The 17,707-nt window shown below is 44.2% G+C and overlaps 1 protein-coding gene across 4 annotated transcripts in view; it reads left to right on the top strand.

The window, feature by feature from the left end:
• EVC2 (EvC ciliary complex subunit 2) overlaps nt 1–17,707 on the top strand; it is a 155,069-nt gene that overhangs the window by 1,708 nt on the left and 135,654 nt on the right. For 2 of the 4 annotated variants that reach the window (XM_075930752.2, XM_075930753.2), the window contains exons 2-4: nt 6,130–6,184; nt 14,066–14,232; nt 15,477–15,542. In XM_075930752.2, coding sequence (XP_075786867.2) covers nt 6,130–6,184; nt 14,066–14,232; nt 15,477–15,542 — 288 coding nt within the window. Of the gene's footprint in view, nt 1–6,129; nt 6,185–14,065; nt 14,233–15,476; nt 15,543–17,707 lie in introns of those variants that run through there. The other 2 variants (XM_075930755.2, XM_075930754.2) reach the window with 2 other exon arrangements.

Below are 17,707 nucleotides of genomic sequence, written 5' to 3' on the forward strand. Positions count from 1 at the left end.
CCCTCTTGTCCCATGACAACTAACTTTACTTAAGAGCCTTTGGTGAGGGACCTTGTCAATGGCTTTTTGGAAATTTAAGTAGTATAACCACTGGATACCCCTTGTCCACATGTTTGTTGACCCCATCAAAGAACTCTAGTAAATTAAATAAAAAAACAGGACTATGTAGCACTTTAAAGACTAACAAGATGGTTTATTAGGTGATGAGCTTTCGTGGGCCAGACCCACTTCCTCAGATCAAATAGTGGAAGAAAATTGTCACAAACATATACAGGCAGTCCCCGACTTACGCGGATCCGACTTATGTCGGATCCGCAGTTACGAACGGGGCTCGCCCCGGAGGACACGGACTGCGGGACCTCGCGGTCCTGCCGCCCGTGTACTCCGGGGCTTTCTCCGCGTCTCCCTGGTCTGCAGACCAGGAAGACGCGGAGCAAAGCCGCGGGGGGGCTCGGGCAGCGGGGCAGCCCAGGCGGCCTGGGCTGCCTTGCTGCCCGAGCCCCCCCGTGGCTTTGCAAAGCCTCGGAGAAGCCGGCAACGGAGCAGCCCAGGCGCGACTGGGCTGCCTCTCTCCCCGAGCCCCTCCGCAGCTTTGCAAAGCCTCGGGGGAAGCCGGCAGCGGGACAGCCCAGACGCCCCACGGCTGTCCCGCTGCTGGCGTCCTCAGAGGCTTTGCTCCCCGTCTCCCTGGTCTGCTGGTCTCCATCAGACCAGGGAGACGGGGAGCAAAGCCGCGGAGGACTGCGGTGCGTCTCGGTCCGCCGCCCGCGTCTTCCTGGTCTGCTGGGGTTGCGGGGGGGAGGGTGCAGCTAGTATGCCCCCCCTCCAGCAGACTAGGCTTTTCTCCAGACGCCTGTGGCAGAGCAGCTGGGGCGCTGCTGGTTGGTCCCGCAGCGCCGCTCTGGGCACTACTGGACCAACCCCCACAGCACCCCAGCTGCTCTGCCCCAGGCGTCCTGATTCAGCCTCTGCTGGTCAGTTTCAGCAGCGGCTGAATCAGGACGCCTGGAGCAGAGCAGATGGGGTGCTGCTGGGTTGGTCCAGTAGCGCCGAGGAGCGGCGCTACTGGAGCAACCCAGCAGCACCCCAGCTGCTCTGCCCCAGGTGTCCCCAAGTCAGCTGCTGCTGAATCTGACCAGCGCTGACTACAGAAAGCCCGAGGCAGAGTTGCTCTGCCCGGGGCTTCCTGGGATCAGCTGCTGATCAGTTTCAGCAGCAGCTGACTTGGGGACCCTTGGGGTTCTTAAGTTGATTCTGTATGTAAGTCAGAACTGGCGGTCAGTTTCAGCAGTGGCTGAATCTGGACGCCAGTTCCGACTTACATACAGATTCAACTTAAGAACAAACCTACAGTCCCTATCTTGTACGTAACCCGGGGACTGCCTGTATACCAAAGGATACAATTAAAAAAAATGAACACATATGAAAAGGACAAATTAGTAAATTAGTAAGGCAAGATTTCCCTTTACAGAAACATGTAATGAAAGAGGTGCCACAACTCAAGCAATTATATGCTGGGCCCCAAGTGATTTTAACATTTTCATAAATGAAGCATCAAGCCCTGGGACTTTGAACTGGCAAGCCCTGGCACAAATTAAGCAGTAGTGGCAGGATAGGACAACTTTGACCATAATTCCAGGGACTACATTGGCATCTGAGAAGCCCAAGTTATTTTTTACAGATAATAACTTAGAAATTAAATGTCAGGAGCATTGTGTCTAATACCTATACAAAGAAAGAAAATATGTATTTGGGATGTAAAGTCCTGTTTAATTAGTTAACAAGATATATGTTAAGTTTAACTGGTTAACCAATTACATGGAGGAAGCAGCGGGCAGTGTTAGGCTGGAGTGGCTCCCCTGTTGCAGATGGGGGCTGTTCCAATGAGTCTGGAGCATCCCCCACCCAAAGCAAACCCTGCAGGGCTGGAGAATCTCCCTGCTGGAGGCTGGCAGAGTGCTGCTGCAGCCCCCACTGGTTAACTGTAACCAGAAAACGTCACCTGTTAATTGTTAACCGGTAACCTGTTAACTGGTTAGCCATTAACATCTCTAATATATAGATAGATGTCAATTAAATACATAAGTTAAGTTTATATGTACATTTAGAACACTCAGGAGATAATACAGCAAGATACTACCATCCCAAGCCTTTAAATATTAGTTTTGAAACATTAACACAGATATCAGAAACACAAGTTTGATCGTTTGTACTCTATCTTTAGTAGACAGAAATAAAAGTAAATAAAAACTGCTTAAAAACTGTTTGTCAGCAATTGTTTCCAAAAAGTCTTATGCTCTGAATTATAAAGAGGAGAATTAGACAGGTAATTTGTTCCAGGAGTTTTTAAAGGTAAATTATTGTGAACAAACAAACAAAGCACTCCAGGTATGAGCTAAAACAGTGGATAACACCACGGTTTCATGCTGGTGAAATCCATGTGTCTTGAAGCTTCACATTCACAGACTAAAATTACTGAGGGTATGTCTAGACTGCAATCTTCTTTTGAAAGAAGCATTTTCGAAAGTGCTCTTTTGAAAAAGAGCATCCATACCTCAAAACTGGATCGAAAAAGCGATCTGCTTTTTCGAAAGAGAGCATCCAGATGGCATGGACACTCTCTCAAAAGAAAGTCCTGATTGCTATTCACAGAATGGCCACCAGGACACCTGTGCTTTTTTTCGATTGCCTCTTCTTTTGAAAAATGTCCCTGTTCTGCGTCCACACGTGGCTTTTTTTGAAAGTGCTCTTTTGAAAAAGGTGTTCTTCCTCGTAATTTGAGGTTTACCAATGTCAAAAAACTGCCCTGCATTCTTTCGATTTAATTTTGAAAGAACGTGATTGCAGTGAAGATTCTTTGAAAAAAGGGCAGTTTTTTTCAAAAAAACAATGTAGTCTAGACATACCCTGAGTCTCTTACGTGTCCTCTTCTCATTGTGAATAGTAAGTAGCCCTTTACTGTCTGGAGTTCAGAGAAGTACCTCTTTCACGATGTGGTAGAAATTGGAAGGCTCAACACAATAATCTACAATAGACAGCCAAGACTGGTAACTAGAGCCCTGCAAATTTGTGGATAGCCACTTTATATTTATATCGTTAGGTATCTGCAACTGGATATATGGATATCCGTGGCTTATTATTCCTAATGCAGATAAAATTTTGTATCCGGAACCCTGCAAAATTTGTGGATATTTGCTTTATATCCATGGGTTTCCACTTCTCTATCAGATGCAGCAGTGCAGGGGGTGGGAGACAGGCAGGAGCTGGTCTGTGCATGGAGTCGGCATGAACCAGCTCACGTGTAACTGCTGAAATTTTCAGCAATTGCACACTTGCTTAAACACATTTTAACATCCCTAGTCTGTACCAGTTATCCCAGCTACAATGGTGGTGACTTCGGTGGGGAACTTACACAATTCCTTACTATGGACATAGACATTTTTAGCATTTGTTTAATTTCCTAGTGCAGATACAGCCATTTTCAGACTTAATTTGAGGGCCAGTTTATTCTTCTAGTAGGATAGTATTACCTCAGTGAAGAGTCAACTCAGCCCATCCTCTGTGAAGCTGTGAGGTTTTAATTTGTGTGCCCTCTTCCGTTTGCTCTGTTAATTGAGGAGGAGAGGAGGGGAGAGAAATAGTTCTGAGAGCTGAACTTTTGTATGCAGAGAAGTACATTTTATTTAAGAGAACCGTGTATCCTGTTTTGATTTCTTCATATAATTTAGATCCTCAATACATTAGCCTTTACTAGAGATGCTAGATAATATTTATGTTAGTAATTGTGAAGTTGCAAAACTTTTCAGCAATTACACAGTTACTAAAATACTCCCCAGAAATGGGGACAGTAGCCAGGGTGCTCCCAGCTCCACTCCCAGGGAGCCCCCTGTGGCAGGTGGAGTTGGTCTGCATGGAGATCTTGTTTAAAAATTTGCTCCCCAGGTAGACTGGCTCCCGCCTGACACCCCCCGCTGTTGCATCTGATACAGAGGCAGCAGCCCAGGGGGACAGCAGCCCCAGGCTGTGGGGAGCCCAGGCTCCCCGCAGACAGATGCTACTGTCCCACAGAGCAGCTTCTGTCTGCGGCAAGCCTGGGCCTGCTGTGGACAGAGGCTGCTTCGACATCCTGCCTGCTCTCCCGTCCCCCTGTGCTGCTGCCTCTGCATCAGAGGCAGCAGCATGGGAGTAGTGGGGCAAGTGGCTCCATGGGATTTTTTGCTAGTGGGGAGCTGGCTTTTAAGATCACTCCCCCCAGAACCATTTTCCGCCTGCCCCCATGCTGCTGTGGGGGGGGGGGGGGGAAGGGGAGGCAGGTGGCTCTGCGGGAACCAGCACATGTAGGGAGCTGGCTTTTAAGCTGGCTTCCCATGGGCATCAGGTTCCACCTCTCCCTGGGGGGAGGTGCATGTAGTCGTTTGGATTAACTGATAAGACCAGGCTTATCAATTAATTATTTAAATGACTATATGCTAACATCCCAAATCTTATCACGCTGCCCTGACCAAACCATCGTTTTCCCAGGGGAAAAAAAATCAATGATTACATATCAGCAAGGGTGCTGGAACTAGGAGTACTGGGGTTTGTGGTAACACTCTGTGGCTCACAGTGGTTTTCATCCTATACGAGATTTACAGTTTGATTCAATGGCTTTTAGCACTCCCACTATAAAAATTGTTCCAATGCCACTGCATACCAGTAAATCATTTCCTGAGTCACGAAAACACATCTCTATTTTAACTTCATTATGAAGTATGTAGTTTACTGACTTTCATAAGCTGAGTTTTGTAGTTAATATTTTTCATTATACACTGAAATTGTGGATTGCATTTGTAAGTGATTGCAGATCACTTTAATTCACATTTGACAAATGGCATTTATAGAAAATACATTTTACTGAAGTTTAGAAATCTTTGCCAGAAATTAGGCTTCTAATGTAAATTTAAAATGTGACCAGAAAACAATGGCATAGTAGTTAGGGGGGAGGGATAGCTCAGTGGTTTGAGCATTGGCTTGCTAAAGCTAGGGTTGTGAGTTCAATCCTTGTGCAGGCTATTTGGGGCAAAAATTTGTCAGGGATGGTACCTGGTCCTGCTGTGAAGGCAGGGGACTGGACTTGATGACCTTTCAAGGTCCCTTCCAGTTTTAGGAGATAGGCAATCTCCATTAATTTAATTTACTCCAGATTAAATGTGATCAGTTAACAGGAAGTATTTTTGATTTCCTGCCCTTGCTTAATCCCGAAAGGCAAATTGAGTTCTTTCTGCTTCTTTCATACTCATCAGTTATTTATTGAATAAATCTGTTGATGAGTGAGGCCAAACAGAATGCAGTTTGCTTTTCTTGACTGATATTTGTTCCTGCACCATTGAGAGTAAAAACAGGTTTGTATCCATAAAATAAATTGACTTGAAACAGAGAAAGTAGAGTATTTGACTGTGGTGATTTTTTGTATAGTGCTGCTTTTCTGACCATAATTGTACTTTAAAGAAAATCCTACATTTATTTTTTGGCAGGCTGGACATACAACATATGTTAGTGAACAATGTTATCCATCATCTAAGTCATTAGCTATGAGAATGTGCAGAGTTAAGGGCGAAGTAGCAGAATGGGATAAGATGATTTTCTCAAACCCTTGGGGTTCAACATTTTGAAAAGTGGCAGACAGGTTATTTTATAAGAAGTTTTTGTTTCTTAATAATACAGTGCTGCTCTTCAGAAGTCTTATGGTGATGACAATCATTCCTAGAGTGATAACTGAAGTTGGGTCCCCTTATGTTAGACACGTACATATACTTAGTAGGGGACAGACAATACATGTGCCTCAGAAAGCTTACGCTCAGATTAAACAAAGGGCAGGAGAGGAACAAGTTAGTGACTTACTAGAGATCTGACTTTGAACAGGAGGTTGATGGTAGAACCAAGACATAAGAATGTAGATCCCAGGTCCGGTACTCTTTTCGCTAGTCATAGCTAATTCCCACAATCTTGAGTTTTGAGTACAGAAATGAGAATTTTTACTTTAGTGTAAAGCACGTCTCCAGTTTGAGACTCAGAATAATCAATATTAGAAATGTATTTTGTAAATAAGATCCTGGGTTTGTAGTCACTTATCTTTTGTGTTAACTGTAGGTTGTTACAGATAAGCTGTGGATTCAAAAAAAAAGAGACCGCTTCGGTATGACAGGTAGGTATTCATTTTACTTGTCCTTCCAATTGTTCTAAACCTTGAAGTGCTGGAGAATCCTGGGAGCCAGATGCTTCTAAAAAGTTTGCTATATAATAAGCTGTGAGGCACCTCTGTTTCTCAGTCACTATAGCTACATCTGCACTTCATGGTAAACCTGGATCTGTGAGACTCCAGCTTGTGGACTTGGTCATTACAAGCCCATACTGAAGCATCTACGCTGCACTGTGAACATGGGTTTACCATTGGTTGCTGGACCTGAGACTCCGATCTGTGCTCACGTGTCCAGACTGGAATAAGAAGTCCTGACCTGGGTCTGTTACATTAGCTGCATTCACATTGCAGACCGATAGGGCTTGAACCTGAGTCACAGTATCGCTCATTCAGCAGGGTCTAGGATCCAGGCCCTGAGTGCTTGCTGATCTTGAGTTCAAAGTTGAGTCAGAGTTTGGTCTTAGGCCCTCCTCCCATTCTGGTGGCTGTGCAAGTAAATTTTTTAGTGGGCTGGCCCAACAGTCTAGCTCAGTCCCAGCTCATGCTGGGTTCTGGCATCAGTCCCTGCTTCAGTAGAGTCAGGGGTTGATTCCAGGACCTAGTGTGAGTCAGACTGAGCCAGCCTGCCTGCACGCCAGCTCTTAAAGTGGTTGTAGTGCACAGCCACAGCCAGGTTTGATGCCAGGACCCAGCATGAGCTGGGACTGCGTGGGAGCAGTGCTAACCCTTATCAATTAATCATGTAGTCGACAACATTTTGGCAACTACACAATTAATAAATTACCTGCTTCTTAACATCCCTAGAATTTGGCACTTTTTTTTTAAATTGCAGTCTCTTGTAGCTCATTTGACCTTTTACTTCTGTAAAATATTAAGATGTGACTCTTCCACTACTCTGCTCTGTGACCTGGGTGTTATTAAAAGAGGTTTGTGAGGCTCACACCATGATAGGACCTTTCTAGTACTCCCTTAAATATCAGAGAGGACTGTGATCTAGAAGGTAATTAATGCTTATTTTGTGTCTGTATCAATACAACAGCATGTCATAGTTTTACTGTCCTGATATACTGTGCACTAGGGATGTAAGAGAGTAGTCAAGTAGTTGACTACCCAATAAGCTTAAGCTTAAAAGCCGGTTCCCCCCCCTCCCCAGCATTGTCTCCCCTCCCCTCCTGTTCCCCCTTCGGAGGAAGCAGCGGGGAAAGGGGAGCAGGAAATGATGCTCCGGCAACTTCCCACTGGGACACGTGCAGAGAGGAGCTGCTGCCCGTGAAGCAGCCCCTGCCGGCAGCAGCCCCTGTCCATGGTGGGTCCCAACTTCCCTAGTAGGAGCCAGGTGGGTAGACAGCCCAGCACAGTCCTCCTCTGCTGTGCCGGGCTTTACAATTTAAAACATAGTAGGAGCGAACAGTGGGGCAGGCTGCTCGGCTCCTCCTGTCTTTTAAATTTCAGAGCATCAGCGGAGTTTGGTCCCGGCATGAGCCAGTATTGAGCGGGACTACCTTCTCCTATTGAGTGATCAAATAGTTGATAAAAATTCTATCAATTACTTAATTACTAAAATAACCTAAATTTAACATTCCTATTGTAGATAGAATAATTTAATTTTAGTTACCAAGGATTTCAGTAGTAACATAATACTCCCATACAGCATCAGAGTTTCTGCTGAAAAGCATCCTATTTTTTTCTGTGTTATCCTACCTTTTCCCTCTGATTTATTCCCATAGTGTCTTTGACTTTGGAACAAGAAAAGCTAATGGTAACATTGTAAATTGAAGTGCAGTAAAATTACTACCTTTGTTTGTTCATTGGTGTGTGTAATTGAAGGGACTTTAGGTTGTTTTTTGGTGTGATGTCTCCTTTTGAGAACACATAATAACTCCAAGGGGAAAGAGAAACAAATATAGTAAACAAATGAATTTTTGAATACCAGAAATAATCAAGATAACGAAAAGCTTTGCTGATGTTAGTTTTAGGAAAAACAGATTGCAAATTTCTTTACGGATTCAAAGTATGTGGTTTGTGGAGAAAGGGCAAAATTAGAATTACTGTATATATTGTTAAATGTGTAAATTTTTTTTCTTTTGGTAACTGAACGTCAGCTCTGAACTTGGCACTTTACACATAAGACATGGCCCCTGCCCTGAGGATCTTACAATCTGCTGTCATTCTGACACTGACATCAATATGGTTGAGGGATGTTAAATTTAGTTTAATCAACTAATCGACGAGTCGATGGAATTTCCATTGACTAGTCGATATGCTGGAGAGCTATAATCGGGTTAGTTGCCAGCCCCTGGAGCTTTGCCATTTAAATGTACTAAGAGCCAGCAGGCTATTAATACGTTTAAAAGGCTGAAGTGCAATGGGCGGGCGGGGGACCTGGAGCAAGCCAGAAGAGTTGTTCCCGGCTTGTGCTGGGTTCCACCTGCCCATGCTGCACTCCAGCCTTTTAAATGTATTAAGAGCCTACGGGCTTTTAATACATTTAAAAAGCAGAAGCGCAGTGATGGGGACCTGGTGTGAGCCAGAAATCAGCTGTTCCATCTTGCATGGGGTCCCCTCTGCTGTGCTTCAGCCTTTTGGGTCTTAATACATTTAAAAGGCTGGTATGCAGTGGGGGGCTTTTAAGTTGGCTCTCCCCAGCACAGGTTCTTGCTCCCCCTTGCTGCCTCTCATAGAGGCAGCAAGGAGGAGAGGGGAGAAGTGACTAATTGAGCTTATGCTTATCGGATAGTCAACTAGTCACTTACATCCCTAGTATGGTTTCTATGAGTGTGGATGTGGCGAAGAAGTAACATATATTAATATCGAAGAGTGGACTTTCGGGTTTCTGCACCCACTGCTTGCCAGACTGTGGCAGCACCTCTTAAATTCCAGCATACTGTGTTTGTTTTTGTGACTGATAGCTGCCTCCATTTCAGCTTTCTCTTAAAGGGGGTCACTTTTTTTTTTTTACTTCATTTGTCATTCAACCCCTTCTACTGGCTGATCCTCAGAGGTTAAAGTCTACTACACTTTAAAAATGCATCTTCTTAACACTGGAGTTCCAAAATTCAGTCTCTAATGATGACCAGTAATTGAGGTTATTGTAAATGCAAGATCTACCTCCTTGGAGGTATGTAGCCATTTGTAGTCTCTTCCATTTTGGCAAAAAGCTTTTTCTTTTACATCTCTGTCCCCTGAACGTATAGAAGAGGGAGCAGAGAAGATAGTCTGTAATCAGACTACAATTGGTTTTCATGTATCTGATACCTAGGTTATTGTGCATAATATAAATATATGGGATTTAGTGAATCCAGTTGAAATAGTAACGGCAAAATGTTCAGAGCAAACTTTCGCCTATATAGCAATGATTTTATTGATATTTTAATTTTCCAATATTTTTGTTTTGCAGTTCAATATAAAGTGATAGGGTTCTAAACTTTGTAACTGATAACATGCTTTTGATCTATGCTTACGAAGTCAACTGGTTGTTTCATAAGAGTAGAAATCCATCTGTTTGCTGTCATTTCAGGGTTGGAGAATATATTTATTTATTTTAAAATATTTTTACCCCGCCTCTCTATTTAAAATATTCGAGGTGGCTTACAAAATTTTAAAAGACAATATATTAAAAAAGATGGTGTCTCATTAATTATGGTGATCATAATAGTTTAGTTAAATCCTGCTATTCAAAGGCTTTGAAATAAGCCACCAAATTAACTTCTAAGGCAAGGGTGGGCAATAAGTTTTGGCCAGGGGCCACTTCAAAAAGTTTTGAAGTGCCCCCAGGCCGCCTGGAAGGGGGGGGGGGGGGCTAAATCAGAAGAGGTGGGACCAGGATGCTTCTGGGCTACCCCACCCACAGACCATGATTGGTCTAAGGGTAGGGGAGCCCCTCCCTTCCCACTAGGCACCCACGCTGCTTCCTTGTGCTGCACCCTGCCACGTGCTCCTCACAGGGTGGGGGTAGGTAAGGAGGAGTCTTCAGGCGCTCCCCCCCGCCACCAAGCCAGTCAGGACTTGGGGCGGGGGACTCTCAAAGCCTCCTCCCGCCCTGCAAGGAGCACGTGGCACTTTGATGTGCTGTCTGCCCTTTGCAGGGCCGGGGCACGGCGAAGGAAGCTTCGTGCAGTTCCCCTGACCCCGGCCCTGATTGGCTTGGGTGTGGGGGGAGCGCCTGAAGCCTCTTCCCACGACGCTAATCCCCACCCTGTGAGGAGCATGCGACACTTCAAAGTGCTACGCGCTCCTCACAGAGTGGGAGGAGGCTTCACACGTGCTCTCCCCACCGCCAGGCCAATCAAGGCCTGGGGACAGGGGAGCTGCATGAAGCTTCCTTCACCCTGCCCCCGCCCTGCCTGAGCATATAGCACTTTGAAGTGCCGTGTGCGCCTCGCAGGGCGGGGGGGGAGGGGAGGGGAGGGCAGAGGAAACATTGCAGTCAGGGCTTGGGGGCAGGGGAGTCGGTGACGTCTCCTCCCGCTCTGTGAGGAGCGCGTAGCACTTTGAAGTGCAGCATGCTCCTCGCAGGACGGGAGGAAGTTTCGTGCACTCCCCCGCCCCCAGGCTCCAATTGGCTTGGGGGTAAAGGAGCAGCAGGGCCTTTGCGGGCTGGATCAATTTGCTTGGTGGGCCAGATCTGGCCCACAGAGGCCCTTTTGCCCACCCTTGTTTTAAAGGCTTAATACTGAAAGTTATGAGGAGGCGTAAGATACAAACAAGACCTTAAAAAGTGGTAAAAATTATATGGGATTGGGCCATAATTCATCATACCTCATTTCCAATATAATAGAAAAAAAATCCTATATAATATGCTATTTTTCCATATTTGTTTAATTGAAAGTACTTACAAATATTTATTTTTTGTAAAAAAAACAAAACAAAAACAACCCCAAACCCAGCAATATCGAAAATGAAACTTTTCATAAAAAACTATGTAGATAATGAAACTCTTGTACTTCTCACAACATGCTCCAGATTATTTTGATTGAACTATTTTGATTGAAATTCATATGGAAATTGTTTTCAAAATTAGCAGAAATTTTACTGAGACCATGGATTTTCAGTAAGCAAACATGGTATTTCTTTAAATAAAAGATTCAGACATGAGTTTGATTTTAAAAAGATCAGTAATATTGAGAACATTCACAAAATATAACCAATGTAGAAATTTTAATTTAAATATTTTTTTAATTTATTGATCAGCTCCAGTTTGATTACACTAAGTTTTAGCATACACATCCCTTCATAATAAGACTGGATTTTATCCCTGTGTGGAAGATGCTTAGAGAGTACACTGATGAATGTGAAAAAGAACTTGGATAGAATAAATTAACACTATTACATTATTTTGGTTTATAGTAATTGATCATAGGCAAATCTTGATATTATTGTTCTATAGAATTGGGGCCCTTGACTTGATTGTGTTACAATTTAATGGAAACTCATTTAAGAACAAAGCACCAATTAGAAACATTTTAATGCAGTCTGAATGTTAAATGCTTTACTGGCAGATTGTGTCTTTGAAGTATAAGGCTTTTTTATATTTAGGTAGTTGGTGTTTACAAAGCTCTTCAATTATTCATGCTTTTCTGAAATCTTACATTGGACTGGAATTATTAATAGTTAGTTTAAGACTGAAACCTGTTAAATGAGTTATAATTTGCTTTATATCTGAATGACAAAATTCTGCTTTTAGGAAGACACATAAAAAACCTTTTTTTCGTGGGCTCCCAGTGAGAATTGTGTGCACAGCTCTGAGGGCAGAATTATGTTAATTGAATAGTTTAATTATTTCAGAAAGTAACATTGCTTTTAGTTTTGTACACATTTGCCACTGAGAACAGAGTTTACTAAGTAAAATGGTTTCCTTTGGAGTGAGAGGGAGTTAGGTCCGGCAGTTACATCACTAGACTAGAAATCAGAAAACCTAGTTTCTTTTCTTGTGTCTGTTATTGGCCTGCTGTGTGATCTTGAGCAAGTCATTTCACCTTTCTGTTCCTCGGTTTTCTTCTTGCCCTGTGCCTGTCTTTTCATGCTCCTTCGTGGAGATACTGTCTCATACTGCATTTGCCTATCAAAGTAGGGCATCAATTAGGGATGTTAAAAATTGTGTAGTAGGGTAACCGTGTAACCGCTGAAACTTTCTGTCTGTCAGCCCTAGCCCACCTGGGGAGGGGAGGAGAGGTCATTTCACTGCCCTGCTGCTAGGGTTGCCAGGTAGACCCTGCTAAAAAAACGAACATGGAGAGAGATGGGGGGGAACTAGCTGGGAGCGGGGCGGGGCTAGCCGGCAGGGGGGTGAGAAGCAGAGCTGGCGGGGCTGGCGGGTATCCAGGGGCTGCAGCGCTGTCCGGCAGGAAGAGGGGGTGGGAAGCAGAGCTGGGGGGGATCGGGGGCTGCGGGGCTGGAGGGGAGGATGGGGGTGCCCGGAGGAAGGGGGCAGGAAGCAGAGCTGGCAGGGGGGCCTCCGGGGGTTGGCTGGCAGGAAGAGGGGGCCTGGAGACAGGGGGGCAGGAAGCAGGGATGGCGGGGGGGGTCCGGGGGCCGTCGGGCTGGCCGGCAGGAAGAGGGGGTGGGATGCAGAGCTGGGGGAGGATCGGGGGCTGTGGGGCTGGAGGGGATGATGGGGGGGACAGAGGAAGAGGGACAGGAAGCAGACCTGGCGAGGGGGGGTACAGTCACTGGCCGCAGCCGACCCCCAGCAAGCGCTCCCTTTACTTGCCAACAGAAGCCAGGTGGGGGCGGGTGCAGGGCTGGGAGCCACTCCCCCCACCCGGCTTTTGCTCGCAACCAGAGGCTCCCAGCTGGGATGCGGGGCCACGATTGGCACTGGGAGCCTCTGGTCCTGTGCAAAAGCCAGCCAGGGGGTGGGGGTGGGAGGAGTGGCTGGGAGTCCTGGCCCCCACCCCACCCGACCCAGCTTTTGTGTGCGACTGCAGGGCTCCCAAAGGCAATCACGCTCCGCCTCCCAGTCGCTCCCCCGCCCCTGCCAGGCTTCTCTCCGGCGCCCAGCCGGGAATTCACAAAATACCGGACATTGCATCTGTCCGGTATTTTCTGAATTTTTCTACCGGACAGACGGTGCAAATACCAGACTGTCTGGTAGAAAACCAGACACCTGGCAACCCTACCTGCCACAGTGAAGCCACCTCCCCAGGAGCCATCTGAGTGCAACCGAGACCATTAACCAATAAGCATTATTGGTTATACTCTAACATCTCTTGCGTCAATCATAAAAATGTAGACCTATAAGAGACTTTAGGAGGTCCGCTAGTCCCCCCTCCCCTGCCCCGTACTGAGGCAGGACCAAGCACACTTAGATCATCCCTAAGGATGTACGTCTACATTGATGTTATTTCAAAATAACAATGCAAATGTCTTGCAATTCCATGATTTTTTAAAATAATTTCAAAATAACAGATGGCTTATTTCAAAATCTGCAAACCTCATTCCACGAGGAATAATGCTTATTATGAAATAGCTATTTCAGAATAGCAGTAGTTTGGATGCTCCACTGCTGCTATTTCGCAATAGCTCCTCTCCAGGGCCTTTCAAAGTAATTACTCCCCAGTGCCTCCTGAGGCTCTAATTCAAAGTAGCACGTCCACATTAGGGAAGCCTGCCTTGGATTATTTTTTAGGCTTCCCTGTAGTGTAGACTGGCTATTTCAAAATTAGCTATTTTGGAGTATTTCTTCCAAAATAGCTTACTTTGAAATAAATATGCAGTGTAGACAAACTCTAACAAGCATTTGTCTAACCCCTACTTAAAACGGTTGGCTCCTCTTTGCTTCAGTAATATAGTAACAAATATCGCTACTGCTGAGTACACTGGCAAGTGTTTGCCACATGAGATCGAGCATTTGAGAGTTCTAACATAGAGTATTACTTTCACTTTCAGCAGTAGAATTACTTGGAACAGAATTAAAGGGAACAAATGAAGACCATGATCTGCTTTTGACTTCTGCAGCACCAGATGTTTCCGGGATCCATTCACTGTTTGCCTTAATTCCCTCATGGACAAAGAAGATTTTGTCCAAACGAGAGTCTGCCATTAACCAGCAGCTGGTCAGTAAGAGTTGGGTGATGTTTAATGTCTGAAAAGAGTCATAGTGAAGATCATTGGGAATTTAGTACAGGCAGTCCCCGGGTTACATGGATCCGACTTACATCGGATCCCTACTTACAAACGGGGTGAGGCAACCCCCCAGCAGACCAGGGAGATGCGAACCTAGCGCCCCCCCCAGCAGACTAGGGAGACGCGAAGTGGCTTTTCTCAGCAGACACCTCAGCTTGAGAATAAAGGACTGAAGGAAGTGAGGTGTGGGAGAATAAAACTGAGCTCTGGAGAAATGTTTGGCTAGAGTTTCCCCTACGATATGTACCAGTTCCGACTTACATACAAATTCAACTTAAGAACAAACCTACAGTCCCTATCTTGTACGTAACACAGGGACTGCCTGTACTTAATTAATACAGAGTTTCTCATTATGTCTCATATGATTATGTTCACCTTCAGTAGTTCAGCAGTAACATCTTCTAAATGCATGAGTTCTTTATGACTGTAGTGACAGATATAGTCAGGTGTATGCCATATGTCAGGGCTACTCAATACGTGGCCCGCGGGCCGCATGTGGCCCACAGCCCGTTTCTTTGCGGCTCACGATGCAGTTTGGGTTTACGCAGGGCTCAACATGCGGCCCACAGGTGGGAGCCAAAACAAAAAAGTGGTCAATATAATGGTCTTCTGTTGGTATGTGTTTTAGTATTAAATTCCTGGACTGTCATTGCTCATTAAAAGTGCTATCGTGTGGATGGAAATTGGGTAAATATTGCATTTTATTAATATGTGCCTATCCGTGTGAAGGAAGCTTTTTGCATATATATTTGCATATACATGCAACCATACTTAAGTTGCGGCCCTCGGCATGTGCTGTGAGTATCATTGTGGCCCCCGGAGCTTCCAGAGTTGAGTAGCCCTGCCATATATATTCTAATTCTCACAGTAATAAAATGCAACTGTACCAGTAGGTGAATTTGTTTCCTTAAGCTGCACATTCTGAAATGAAAGTCTGGCCACTGAATAATGTCACTTAGGTTAATAATTATATTTGGGAATAGATAGTGTAAACAAATTTGTCGAAACAGATAAAAGCAGATTCATTGTTGGGATGGCAGTGCTCTTAAATGCAAAGCTGTTAATTGGTGTATCGTCTTTTTCTCTTTCTTCCTTACATTGCAGAACTTATGCTGTAGTTTTGTATTCAAATAGGTCTATATACAACATAGTTTTAGTTTTTTTCCCTCCCCAGGTGGAAGATATGCCAAGAATTTCAGTGTCTTCTGGGTATGGGATAGTTCTTCAGAAATGTGCAGTGGTAAGTTTTGAGGTACAGCTTTCTCTTACTTGAGGAATGTTAGGATTCAAATCTTCTGTGAACATTATTGTCCAATTATATAAAAAGAGAACTCCAATATAAGCCAAAGCCAGTACACAGAAACACATACTTTTACGTTGTATAATAAAGGGAAGAAGTTGTTGTACAGTAAATGTAATTTAATATTTGAATATAATCTTTAAGGAATGAGCTTTGATACAATAGTCAGCAGCATGTACTAATACTGTATGGCTTACAGAACATTACTGAGTCCTTATATTATTGATGAGTTGATATTATCAGTGGTATCTTAAATCAAAGTTACCCATGTCAAAGGTTCCTGCTCCCTAAAGGCAGTATCAGAATTAGCAGGGTGAGAATCACTATGAGAAACATCAGTAGTTCTGAAGACTCTAGGAGCATGAGGAATGATAGCAGTAACTAGGGATGTTAAAATTAGATTAATCAACTAATCGAATAGTTGATGAGATTTCCATCGACTATTCGATTAGTTGATAAGGGCGTTTCTGCTTTGAAATGTAGCAAGAGCTGTCCGGCTGTTGTTACATTTCAAAGGCGGAAGTGCTGCTCCGTGATTCACCTTTAAAATGTACAAGAGCCCCAGCAGGGGTGTTATGCTTAAAAGAAGCACACAGGATCTTTTTCAGGGGGATAAAGCAACCTGCTGCATTTATTGATAATAAATATGCTATTTTGTTATATTTACACACACACACGTCCTGCTGATGGAATAGCCAGTCTGTTGCTTGGCTCAACCTATTGGCCAGATAAGTCGGGTGCGAGGAAGGAGCCGGGTTCTTGTCAGTCTGGACTGACGCACCATGGTCTTAGCAGGACAGAACCCAAAGAACCCTACAAGACACCCCATCCTTTATAGGATTTTCCTTCCATGCAAGTCTATGCATTTTGCCTTGTCAGGCCTTAATTAGTCATTCAGCATAAAAATCAGTTTTTCTGCAACATATGTTTATTTGGAGGTTGTTTTTGCAGTCATCTGATATCAGTATGCTGACTACTCCTCTTGGATGTTGTCTTCTGGTGAAACTTGTTATCAGTTCCCTATCAAGGGTTTGCTTGCCGCTAACTTCAGGGTTTGTCAATCTGCCAGGTAGTCTGCGTCTTGAGTGTGCTTTCATTTAGTTGATCATTATTTGGTGCTTCTGAGTCTCTGGTCCCTCCTCTGACTATTTGGGCATGCTGCAATGGCCTTTACACTTATCTCTCCTAAAAACATTCTCTCTCTTTTGGTAAGCTCAGAGAGCTGGTAGGTAAGGTCCCATGGGAAGCGAGACTGAGGGGAAAAACAACTGAAGAGAGTTGGCAGTTTTTCAAAGGGACATTATTAAGGGCCCAAAAGCAAGCTATTCCTTTGTGTAGGAAAGATAGAAAATATGGCATAAGACTGCCTTGGCTTAACCAGGAGATCTTGCATGATCTAAAAATAAAAAAAGGAGTCATAGAAAAAATGGAAACTAGGACAAGTTACAAAGGATGACTATAGGCAAATACAGGAATGCAGGGGCAAGATTAGAAAGGCAAAGGCACAAAACGATCTGGCCCAAAATAAACAAACTGAAAATAATAGACTCTTATTTTATTTTAGTTTTTCTTGTAACTTTGAGAAGTTTGCAAAAATGTGTTTGGCTTCTTGGGGTAATATTTTCAAAACCATTCAGCTCTGATCCAACTGGGTATGAGGCTGGGTAATTAGGAAGTTATAAAGATCTTATTTCAGGAGCAAGATACAGTCTCTCCCCTGTAGACACTGTTTGAAGCAAGAGTCAAATGGGGGTCTCCCAGCAAGTTGGAAGCATCCAGGACCAATCAATGACTAGATACAAAGGGAGAAAGGACAGCTCTGTGATGTCCTGTATAACCATTAAGTCTCCTTTAAACCCTTGGCTAGTTGGTTTGGAATTGACAGTGTATTTTATACAAGCCTAAAAACCTACCTGCCTAAAGTAGATTTAGTTTGACTACTGTTAAGTCCATGTGGCAAGAAGAGTCCGTCTAATTTGAAGAAAATTTTAAACATTGTGTTTAGGTAGAATGGATTCAACTAATTTAGCTTTTCATTTTTACACTGGTCCAATCAAGTTAGAGCCAATTTACTCTGCCTGTGCTTTGCATGAAGAAAGATAAGG

The sequence above is a fragment of the Pelodiscus sinensis genome, chromosome 4, assembly GCF_052426305.1.
Source record: "Pelodiscus sinensis isolate ZL-2025 chromosome 4, ASM5242630v1, whole genome shotgun sequence".
Classification (NCBI taxonomy): Eukaryota; Metazoa; Chordata; order Testudines; family Trionychidae; genus Pelodiscus; species Pelodiscus sinensis.